The sequence below is a fragment of the Oryx dammah genome, unplaced genomic scaffold (assembly GCF_014754425.2).
Source record: "Oryx dammah isolate SB20612 unplaced genomic scaffold, SCBI_Odam_1.1 HiC_scaffold_25, whole genome shotgun sequence".
In the NCBI taxonomy this organism is placed as follows: domain Eukaryota; kingdom Metazoa; phylum Chordata; class Mammalia; order Artiodactyla; family Bovidae; genus Oryx; species Oryx dammah.
In genome coordinates, this window is record NW_024070209.1 from 103020 (window position 1) to 115753 (window position 12734).

General features: G+C 38.1%; 1 protein-coding gene across 3 annotated transcripts in view; it reads right to left on the reverse strand.

Moving 5' to 3' along the window:
• Positions 1 to 998: 998 nt before the first annotated feature.
• ZC3H6 (zinc finger CCCH-type containing 6) overlaps positions 999 to 12734 on the reverse strand; it is a 77063-nt gene continuing 65327 nt past the window's right edge. For all 3 annotated transcript variants that reach the window (XM_040267526.1, XM_040267527.1, XM_040267528.1), the window contains one exon: positions 999 to 7698. In XM_040267526.1, coding sequence (XP_040123460.1) covers positions 6224 to 7698 — 1475 coding nt within the window. In that variant the 3' untranslated portion in view covers positions 999 to 6223. The remainder of the gene's footprint in view (positions 7699 to 12734) is intronic.

The window sequence follows — 12734 nt, forward strand, 5'->3', positions numbered from 1 at the left end:
TATTGCTGAAGCCTGCCTTGGAGAATTTTGAGCATTACTTTACTAACAAGTGAGATGAGTGCAATTGTGTGGTAGTTTGAGCATTCTATGGCATTGCCTTTCTTTGGAATTGGAATGAAAACTGACCTTTTCCAGTCCTGTGGCCACTGCTGAGTTTTCCAAATTTGCTGGCATATTGAGTGCAGCACTTTCACAGCATCATCTTTTAGGATTTGAAATAGCTCTACTGGAATTCCATCACCTCCACTAGCTTTGTTCATGATGATGCTTCCTAAGGCCCACTAGACTTCTCATTCCAGGATGTCTGGCTCTAGGTGAGTGATCACACCATCGTGATTATCTGGGTTGTGAAGATCTTTTTTGTATAGTTCTTCTGTGTATTCTTGCCACCTCTTCTTAATACCTTCTACCTCTTTAGGTCCATGCCATTTCTGTCGTTTATTGTGCCTATCTTTGCATGAAATGTTCCCTTGGTATCTCTAATTTTATTGAAGAGATCTCTAGTCTTTCCCATTCTATTGCTTTCCTCTATTTCTTTGTGTTGATCACTGAGGAAGGCTTTCTTATCTCTCCGTGCTATTCTTTGGAACTCTGCATTCAAATGGGTGTATCTTTTCTTTTCTCCTTTGCTTTTCGCTTCTCTTCTTTTCACAGCTATTTTGACCCTAAAGAATTCTTTTTCTACTCTGAGCATTACACTTGTTAGCAATCTCTCAGATTCAGATCTTTTTAACAGAAAATTAATATGCTAGTGTAAGAGACACTTCCTTACATAGAAGAGGGCCTTAAATGCTGTTTATCTGTGTGATTAAGTAAAGTACAATCTCTGTGCACTAAGAATAAACTGAAGGATGGCTTACTGCTATGTTCTTTCAGGAAGGCCTGGAAGCTTTCCAGGCCTTTACAAACTTTACAAGCTTTACAAACTCTGACAGTCTACCTTTAACTACCGAATATTTATTAATATTAAAGCAAAGCAATGCACTGTGAGACAGATATTATTAGAAATATTTTTATTTAAAGTCAGACAATAGAAAGATGTCACAGAAGAAAACTACAGAAACTTGAAACAACAGAATGCAACTTGGAAAATTTGCTAGTAAATGAGAGGGGGGAAAAAAGATATTCCTGATGTTACCAAGGAATTTGTTAGTCCTGGTGTAGAATAATTTATCAGTTCACAAAGTATACCCTTTGCTGGTATCTTTTGAACAGACAATAGATTAATGATTTAGTTAATCTACTAAATTAATAGCTACTGAAATCCTCCAAAGTGAAACAGTCAAGAAAGCATTTCCCCAACATTTGAGATATGTGGGGAATTGAAATAATAACTGTAGGAAGTTGTTTTTTATTAAAAAACACTACTTCATACTGAATAGGTTTAATCTAGATTTCAGCTTACAGATGGTGCTTATAAATCTCATAGGAAAAGGGTGACCAGAAGTCTGGACATGGCACCACCCCTTACCAAACACACACTACATCCTAGGACACAAGTGCCATCAATGCCCTTACCATGGGCAAGCACAGCAGCCTAGAAATGACAAAAAATGAAATGACCTGGGAACTGGAACCCTGGATCGATACTGAGCCCTTTCTGAATCCTTGGTGGGGAGCAGTGGGTTTAAGATAAGAAACATAAAAATTGTTTTAAACTTTGGCAAGTATAGAAATGACTATTTCTCGATTGTCACTTTTAAAGGAAATATTCTACCTCAGGAAAAGATATTCTCCTATCTTATTTGACTTCTCTCTCAAATATTTGGAGGGCAAATTCTTATAAAATAGAGGTGGACTAAAACCTCTTATCTGTAATAATTAATTATTTGCCACCTTCTCTATTTAAAAAGCATATAAAATGTAGAGTCTGTCATTAATGACAAATCCCCAAGACCTTGCTTGTAATGGAAGTTTGGAAATGTGATTAATTTTTTAAAAATTGGGCCTCTATGTATTTAATTCCTTTACAATAATCTATATATCAGACTCCTGACAAAATAATATTACCTGATGCAAATTTCATCACTCCTCTCAACCTTAACACCCTCACAGAGGTATTAAAATTAGTAGAGTACTGAGCCAAGGAGCAAGGAGCTTGATAATTTACAAGGTTGATTTTTTTTCTAAAATGCTATAACTAGCTCTATAACCTTTTTCTCATAAATTCTAAGTTTAAAAAACAAGAGATTCAATGATAAATCAAGCTATAATATATTATTCCAAGAACTCACAGTCATTGGGACAGATTTTCTTCATACCCACAATGATTTTCCCAACTGTAACACATGACTGTTGTATTCCAAAGGGTAATGAAGCGTGTTTAAGGACGAAACACAAGACTCAAATTTATTCATAGTGTTAGAATAAAATGCTATTGGAAATTCACTAGGTTAGGCATATCTTCATAATTCTGGCTGAATTTTGAGGAGAATCAGAAGGGGAAAATTAGAGAAACATTTTTAAATGAAAACATGAGACTTTAGTATGCAGTTCTTTCAAAGTACAGAAAGAATCCTTCATAGATCTACAGGGATCTATGTTTGATCTAGTCAAACTTCTACAATGAAGTAGTAAAATCATCTTGTAAAGCTTGGAGGACTCTCAGAATCATGAATTATTGTAGAAACATGTTAATTCTTAAATAAAAGCTGCCATAACCCTACGTTCATACTGTTTGGGTGGGTGGTGGGGAGAAGAGACAAGAAAAGAGAAGGCTGGTGCCTTATGTCTAATGAAAGAGGCATAATTAATGACCATACTCTTTCTAACACAATCCTGGAGTGGCTCTGCCACATCTATTCTGACAGATGGAGACACCTGCAAAATCTAAACTTGGATGGACGTTGGGAAGCAATCAAGAAGCAGTTAACAAAACACCTACTGCGTGCACAGAACTCGGCTTGTTTCTGTGCAGAAACAGAAGAACAAGCAGACGCATACAGGTTCAGCCTCCAAAAACATAAATTTTAAGACATACTTTTCATTTCTTATTTTAAAATCATAAATTCTAAATGTTACGTTGGCATTAACTTAAAGTCTTAGGTCTGTATCCTTTCCAAGAAAGCCAGGTTAAATTAGGGGTTTCATTACAACTGGTAGGTCCTGCTGATAAATAACATACTGAGAAACATAACCCCAGCAGTACAGCAATTGTTAACTACTGAAGCTGGTTCTGCAAATCACATGAAGTTACTTGGGGGAGAAGGCATTACCTAAACACAAAGTCATAACACGTAAGTGAGGAAAACAACTTCAAACACTCAGACACTCTTCAGTTACATTTTGTCAAGGCTTACACTTCCTAAACTAAGCCTTATTTAAACTAAGCAAATTTACTAATGATTACTAAACTTTGAACATAATATTATCAAGTGCTCCCAAACCATTTCTGAAGAGATGATTATAACTCTTCATCCTAGAAATTCCCAAAAGGCCTGATACTGAAGGAGGAAGGGGCACTCTCAGTGGACTGCTTGACTGCAGATCAGCCCTCCAAGGCACGCCCTTTGACACAGACAGCCTCTGTGAGGCGCAGTCCTCAGCCCAGGAGGGTGAACTCAGGGAGAGCGTCTCTATCACGAAACTCTGTGCTGTGCAAATGGAAATATACTGACAAGCCCTAACATCCAGGTCACTGGGAATTTTCAAACTCCAAGATGCCATTAACCAAAGAAAAATGCACCTTTTGCCAACAAGTGATCACTAAGAAAGATCTCAATGTCGCATGCTTGCAGAAATACATATTAAGAGGTGGGAGTAAATATCCTTATTGTTTCTAAAAGCCAACAGCCTCCCATTGACTGAGTTGGCCGCTTCACCCACACCACACATGCTATGATTTAAGCAAACACGTCAGTCACAAAACACGAAGTCGTAACACGTCGGTGAGGAAAACACAACACAGACCATCACAGGACTTTCACCTTCTGTCGACACCCAACCTGTCTAAAGTGAGCACAGATGTCAGACCCTGAATAGACACGACAAGCCCATAGAGCTCTCAAGCAGAAAAAGCCCTGTGACTTACTGGTACACAAATGTTCAAGGAAATTGCTAACCTGATGGGTTAATACTCTCTGAAACAACTTCTACGGTGTCTTACTATCATCTGAAACTTCACAGAATTGATGAACCACACAAACCGTATTATATTATTTTGGAATCTGTACAACTTAACGCAAACCCAGTGGGAATGTAATGATGATGTGTGTGAAATATAAATATAAATCAATTTTCTATTTACAAATACTTTAAAATAATAATTCATTCACTCTTTACATCAAATCTGTGAACAGTCAAAATCACACCCATTTCACAGATAACAAACTAGACACTGAGATAAAACACCTATAAATCAGTTCAGAACAAGAGTATGAATTCCCTGTCATAAACCTCTAACCCTCATAAGTTCTTTCTTCCCTCTCTCTCTTCTAATTAATTCAGCAAGTAGCTTATACGAACATTCATAAAGGATTTTTTTACTAATCAATTATCCTTCAACTTGTTTCCAAAGGACACCAAGTCAGAAAATACTTTCTATAATAGCTGTAAATTTCATTTTTTAACCATAAAATGTTATCCAGAATCATTTTAGACAACAATGTAACCAAAGTAAAAATAGTAGGAACTCACATTCCCTTGAACAACTGTCCTTCCACTTAGAACACAATGAACTTCTGAGGTAGACAGGCAGAGTTCTTGTTCACTTAACTGCAACCTCATTTCAGCATGGAATCAGAGCAAAAAAAGCAAAAAGTGAAGACGGGAATAGGAAAGATATCCATTAGTATTAAGCCATGTGCTGAGCTTTAGGTTCCCACACAAATATTTTGCTGTATATTTTAAAAATCACTTCTCAAGTGCTGATTCCCTCTACTTCCATTACCTTTTACAATGAAATGCTCCTTTTAAATTACTTGCTGGAGTTGTTACTAGCAAACACTGTTGGATACCTCTAGTCAAAGATATTAATATATACACTTAGCCTGAGACTTAAGTGTAATACTTAGTTTTAGTTATAAATAATATATGTATAAAGTAAGTAGGGTTGCCATTATTTGTATACTGCAATAAATATACAAGAATGAATACAAATTATTTTTCATAAAAGTACAATTTCTAATCCATTGAGGAGGTTTCCAAACTATGAGGACATTAAATACATTAAAACACCAAGCAGTCTCCTCTGTTATAGAATGCCAGTCAGGTGAGATCTGAAAGAGAGTCTTTATTGATAGCCATATACAGTTGACTATACCATCTCTGTGTTTTCTCGCTATTTAAGAAAAAATATAGAACCTGCACACTTAAAACATTATCAATGCAATAAATCACTACAGACACACCAGATCTTTTAAAATTTTGTTAAAAACTGCCAAAGTCATGATGAATACAATTATTGCAGCTACACAATTTGAAAAAGTAATATAAATTATGCTGCTAAAGACAAAAGACATCAAAATGCATAAACATCATAACGTAACAGCAATAACTCATAACTATTATTATGAAAAATTAAATTTAAAAAGTTATGTTAGAGAATTTGGAAATTTTTTACTTTAGCAAAACATTCTATTTATATATCTCCAAGTTCTATGATACAGTATACCATAAAATACATTTAAAAGATATGACATTCAAATGCTTCATTTACACAAATAATATTGCCAGTAATAATAAAAGTGATGCCCTTAAACATGAACTGCTCTGCTAATATTAGATTAAAAAACTGTTTTCTTTACTTCACTTTACATTTTAGCTAGCAGTTAGCATTACATATTAGTCAGTTCTGTGTTGACAAATTGAGAGGATCCTAGTCAAAATACTGTTTCTGAAAAGTAATGTACATTATATTGCTTGAAACTAACAACCATATAAAAGTGGTGATCATTTATCTAAACACTGATTATGAAAGACAAGTGGCATATATTCAGGCAAAGTGTTGAGTTCATGATGGTTTATTTACAATAAAAGTACTTTTACTGAAACTAACATGATATATAGGTTTCTATGTCAATGACTACAGTCTCTTAAAATTATAAAAATACTATATAAAATACCACAGGCTTTGGAGGATATAACTTCGTGTGGTTCTGATACTAGCAGCTGAAAAGTGTTTATAATTTAAAAATAAATAAACTATAGAGGTAAAACAGTTACAAAACAGCAGGGGACTGCCAACAGTCAGGAGAAAGAAAATAACTGCTTAGTTACACAACAGCTAACAAAATGGTGAAGCTGTTGGGTCAAAAGTTTTAAAAACCTCCTTCAGAGATTTGTCATCTGTTTCTTTGCTGGGATCATCGCCGGGGGTGGGGCTCACCTGTCCCAGATGTTTTGACTGCCTGGGATCGCTGTACTGGGGTCTGATTAGGCCTGTTAATGCCTGAATTGGAAGGCTGTGCACTGCTGGGACTTGAATGGTACCGGAACTCCGGCGAACATCCGTCTGTGGGTCAGCGGGGCGGTCAAGAGGGACGTCCACATTTGGAGCCGTTTTCTGTGGTAGGATTGCTTCTCCAGGAAGAGGCTCATTTTTGTCACTACATTTTAAACTCCCACTTTTTTTCTGGTTCTCTGCACTTTCTGCTGCTAGCTCTGATGTAGAGGATGAACCTTGCTCCCTGGGGTCATACAAACTAATACCGCTAAGGACTGAACCCGGAGTTCCCAGGGGAAGGCCAGTTGAAGATGAGAGTTTGGGGGCATATGGAGGTAAAGCCCCAGGACCAGAACTGCTAGGTACCGCCCCTGAGGGCTGTGATGACCCCAGCTTTGACCTGGTCCCTAAAGGAGGGGCAGTCTTAGACATATGGGGGTCTTTCATAACTGCTTGATGAGGCTCTGTGTTGTGCAGTCTGTGAAGTCTAGGATCAAAATTTTTTTGCAGCCTAGGATCTCCTAATTTACTTCCTGAACTATGTGAGTCTCCAAACTGGTCTGGGTAGCCTTCTCTGTTTGCTGTGTTAATTTTGGCTTTGGCTGCTAGTTTTGTATCAGTGGGCACTGTGTTTTGACGAAGATCACTTTTTGTATTCCATAACCTACTGAGCCTCTGGTCAGCTATAAGAGGGGGCAGAGGTAAATTGATTGAAGAGACTGGATCAGGTTTAGGTAAAGGAACTGGTAGTAAGTCTTCTGGAGCCCACACGATGTGTTTGGCAAAGTTGGGTTTGGTTAGGGTAATATCCATTTTAATGTGACTAAACTGTCTCAGTTGTGACCTTGGGTCCTGCAGCATCACACCAGGGGAAGAATCCAGAGGTATTAAGAAAGCCTTTTCTCTCAGCTCTCTTTCTGTATCTTCATCATCATCATCTCCTCTTTTGTGTCTGATGCTAGGGCCGGTGTTGCCATGATGTGAATCAAACTTGGCTCCAGCAGCAGCAGAACTGCCATGGCCGTTTCCACTCCCTCTTAATTTCCTGGGATCCCATGCAAGTCTGAGATCCAGCGGGGCAGACTCAGAAGATTTTTTAATGTCTTGCCTTGAGATAGTCCTGAGTCTAGGGTCAACAACTGGGTTTCCTTTATTCTTCTCTCTAGCAAGTCTCGGGTCAGTAGGAGTGCCAAGTTCTGTGGAAGGCTGCTGCTGACTCCTCAAAGTCTCTGTTTGTTTCTGTAACGTTCTCAGTATTGACTTGACGCTGCTCCCTTCTTCCTCTTCACTACTGGAGTACCAGTTAACAGTTTCATCTAAATGCAGACAAAAACTATTGTAAAGAGTGAAGCATTCATATTTGGCTTTAATTAAAAAACACATAGGCTATTTCTGAAATAAGGGTAGTCTAACTTCAAGACAATGCATCATAGAAATGACAGAGTTTCAACACTGGAACAAGATAAGATGTGATATAACAACTAACAATTCAGTCCCTGTACTCTAGAAAGAAAGACGTATGGTATCAGAACATGTAAAATGTCCTTCCAGTCAGAGAAGAGTCTGGACCTTTCATTCCAGCTGGCCAAAGGGAACTCAGAAATGTGTCGGAAGACAGGGCTAAGGGAGAAAGGAAAACGCTCTAAAAAAGAAATTCCAAAATGTGTTGGCTGTCTTTAATTCAAAGTCAAAGTGAAAGAAGTCGCTCAGTCGTGTCCGACTCTTTACAACCCCATGGACGTAGCCTACCAGGCTCCTCCATCCATGGGATTTTCCAGGTAAGAATACTGGAGTCGGTTGCCATTTCCTTCTCCAGGGGACTGGGACTGGAATGGGTGAATTTAACGCAGATGACCATTATATCTACTACCGGGCAGGAATCCCTCAGAAGAAATGGAGTAGCCATTATGGTCAACGAGAGAGTCTGAAATGCAGTAGTTGGATGCAATCTCAAAAATGACAGAATGATCTCTGTTCGTTTCCAAGGCAAACCATTCAAAATCACGGTAATCCAAGTCTATGCCCCAACCAGTAACGCTGAAGAAGCTGAACAGTTCTATGAAGACCTACAAGACCTTTTAGAACTAACACCCAAAAAAAGATGTCCTTTTCATTATAGGGGACTGGAATGCAAAAGTAGGAAGTCAAGAAACACCTGGAGTAACAGGCAAATTTGGCCTTGGAATACGGAATGAAGCAGGGCAAAGACTAATAGCGTTTTGCCAAGAAAATGCACTGGTCATAGCAAACACCCTCTTCCAACAACACAAGAGAAGACTCTACACATGGACATCATCAGATGGTCAACACTGAAATCAGATTGATTATATTCTTTGCAGCCAAAGATGGAGAAGCTCTATACAGTCAACAAACACAAGACCAGGAGCTTATTATGGCTCAGATCATGAACTCCTTATTGCCAAATTCAGACTTAAATTGAAGAAAGTAGGGGAAACCACTAGACCATTCAGGTATGACTTGAATCAAATCCCTTATGATTACACAGTGGAAGTGAGAAATAGATTTAAGGGACTAGATCTGATAGAGTGCCTGATGAACTATGGACGGAGGTTCATGACATTGTACAGGAGACAGGGATCAAGACCATCCCCATGGAAAAGAAATGCAAAAAAGCAAAATGGCTGTCTGAAGAGGGCTTACAAATAGCTGTGAAAAGCAAAGGAGAAAAGGAAAGATACAAACATCTGAAGGCAGAGTTCCAAAGAATACCAAGAATAGATAAGAAAGCCTTCCTCAGAGATCAATGCAAAGAAATAGAGGAAAACAACAGAATGGGAAAGACTAGAGATCTCTTCAATAAAATTAGAGACACCAAGGGAACATTTCATGCAAAGATGGGCACAATAAAGGACAGAAATGGTATGGACCTAACAGAAGCATAAGATATTAAGAAGAGGTGGCAAGAATACACAGAAGAACTGTACAAAAAAGATCTTCATGACCCAGATAATCACGATGGTGTGATCACTCACCTAGAGCCAGACATCCTGGAATGTGAAGTCAAGTGGGCCTTAGAAAGCATCACTACGAACAAAGCTAGTGGAGGTGATGTATTCCAGTAGAGCTATTTCAAATTCTGAAAGATGATGCTGTGAAAGTGCTGCACTCAATATGCCAGCAAATTTGGAAAACTCAGCAGTGGCCACAGGACTGGAAAAGGTCAGTTTTCATTCCAATTCCAAAGAAAGGCAATGCCAAAGAATGCTTAAACTACCACACAATTACACTCATCTCACATGCTAGTAAAGTAATGCTCAAAATTCTCCAAGCCAGGCTTCAGCAATACGTGAACTGTGTACTTCCAGATGTTCAAGCTGGTTTTAGAAAAGGCAGAGGAACCAGAGATCAAATTGCCAACATCCGCTGGATCATGGAAAAGGCAAGAAAGTTCCAGAAAAACATCGATTTCTGCTTTATTGACTATGCCAAAGCCTTTGACTGTGTGGATCACAATCAACTGTGGAAAATTCTGAGAGACGTCAGAATACCAGAACACCTGACCTGCCTATTGAGAAACCGATATATATGCAGGTCAGGAAGCAACAGTTAGAACTGGACATGGAACAACAGACTCGTTCCAAATAGGAAAAGAAGTACGTCAAGGCTGTATATTGTCACCCAGCTTATTTAACTTATATGCATGAGTACATCATGAGAAACGCTGGGCTGGAAGAAGCACAAGCTGGAATCAAGACTGCCAGGAGAAATATCAATAACCTCAGATATGCAGATGACACCACCCTTATGGCAGAAAGTGAAGAGGAACTCAAAAGCCTCTTGATGAAAGTGAAAGAGGAGAGTGAAAAAGTTGGCTTAAAGCTCAACATTCAGAAAACGAAGATCATGGCATCCGGTCCCATCACTTCATGGGAAATAGATGGGGAAACAGTGGAAACAGTGTCAGACTTTATTTTTGGGGGCTCCAGAATAACTGCAGATGGTGACTGCAGCCATGAAATTAAAAGACGCTTACTCCTTGGAAGAAAAGTTATGACCAACCTAGACAGCATATTCAAAAGCAGAGACATTACTTTGCCAACAAGGGTCCGTCTAGTCAAGGCTTTGGTTTTTCCAGTGGTCATGTATGGATGTGAGAGTTGGACTGTGAAGAAAGCTGAGCACTGAAGAATTGATGCTTTTGAACTGGGGTGTTGGAGAAGAGTCTTGAGAGTCCCTTGGACTGCAAGGAGATCCAACCAGTCCATTCTGAAGGAGATCAGCCCTGGGATGTCTTTGGAGGGAATGATGCTGAAGCTGAAACTCCAGTACTTTGGCCACCTCATGCGAAGAGTTGACTCATTGGAAAAGACTCTGATGCTGGGAGGGATTGGGGGCAGGAGGAGAAGGGGGCGACAGATGATGAGATGGCTGGATAGCATCACTGACTCGATGGACGCGAGTCTGAGTGAACTCTGGGAGTTGATGATGGACAGGGAGGCCTGGCGTGCTGTGATTCACGGGGTCGCAAAGAGTCGGACACGACTGAGCGGCTGTGAACTGAACTCTCCAGGGGGTCTTCCCGACCCAGGGATCAACCCCAGGTGTCCCGCACTGCAGGCAGACGCTTTACCATCTGAGCTACCAGGGAAGCCTTCTTTAATTCAAGCAATCCCTTAAATTTCACACCTCTGGATTTATCAGGTAACAAGGAAGAGCTATTTAAAAAAAAAAAAAAAAACCTGTAAAGAAAACAAGACACTAACATTGATGGTTAGGAAAGCAAAGGGAACTGAGCATATATGGGCCCCAGGCTTTTCTCTCATATATTTTTAAATGTTTGACCTTGTGAATATATTACTCAAACACTAAATTAAAAGCAACAAATGAAACTAACACCCTAAAATTTACATACTTTAACTTTATAAGAACTTTGGGCCTTACTCTTAAAGCCTATGTAACTTTAGCATGAGCCATAATGTTAAGAAGCTTAACCGTCAGAGGTCTTCTCTCTAGTAGAGAAGGAAATAAAAACTGACACCTCAGGAGGGTGGGTTTCCTTCCTCTCCATTAAAATATATATAGATTATCTCTGAATTAGCCATGTACATGTATATATGAACACACACACACTTATGTATATCACAGAATATCTTTAGTCAATAGAATAGCACATATATTCTCACTTTTATCTCACTGCTCACCATGCATTTCTGTCACATGGAAATTTAGCATTACAGTTAGTTTGAACAGAAGAATGCTACAGAGCAAGCACTCATATTTAGGGGAGGATGTGGCTTTAAAATAGTATACACTATATCACAATGGCAAAAACTTTAATTCATACTTCAGTGTCTGAAAAAAAACTACTTCTAGACACTGGATCTCTCTTTTTTTCTCTGACCTCCAGGAAGTCTAGAGCTAGACCTGTGGTTCACTTTCAACTGTTGTAGTTATTTTAAACATTTCTGTGTAGGAGTTTCACTCCTCATAGAATTTGGTACTTAATCCAAATCCGATCCAAATAGGTAAGATGCTATTTAATTTTCACTTTCATATAAACATATTTTATAAGCAGTCTTAAAATCTTTTTGGAACAAGAATGAATATGGAGCAGAAAGAAAGTAGAACAGCAGAGAGGTCAGTGGAAAGCAGGTATTAGAAAATGATTAAAAGGCTTCTATCAGCTTTTTATCAAAGGACAAATAAATTCACAAAGGCAATAAAATTTGTAAGAATGAACACAAACAGAAAAATCTGTTTATGTTTTCTGATTCCAAGAAAACAAGCTTTATAAAACATTACCAATTTTATAGTATTATATATAAAATTTTATATCACTTAGAAAAGTTTTATTTTTTTCTTTATGAAAATATAAGACTTTGTTACACTTTAAAGAAAGAAGACCATTAAAATGATTATTTCTTAAAATTAGCACCTAAAGGAGTAAATATAAATTATACAGGAAATTAACTTATTAGAAATTCCTCATTTCCCTGTCATGTTAAATAAATGAAGGTTTAATACTATCTTTGCAAATGTAACAATGTTTATATAACTTGTGGCTACTAGCATTATCCAGTTTTACATAGTTATTCATAAATTTCATGTTTCGCTCATTTTTGGCCATGCCTCACAGCATGTGAACTTCCCTGACCCCTGCAGCAGAAGGTTGGATTCTTAACCACTGGAACAGGGAAGCCCTTAATTTCATGTTTAAGAGTGGCCAAATATATCAATTTTTTAACTCATAATAACAACTGGTTGATTTCAAGTTTTCTCCCCTTAACTGAATTAACTAATTGCTATAGACTTATCAGTATCAAAAATACTAAGGGAAACTTAAAATATAATCTTTTTTATTAAAAATAATATCCTTGAATAGTATAGCAGA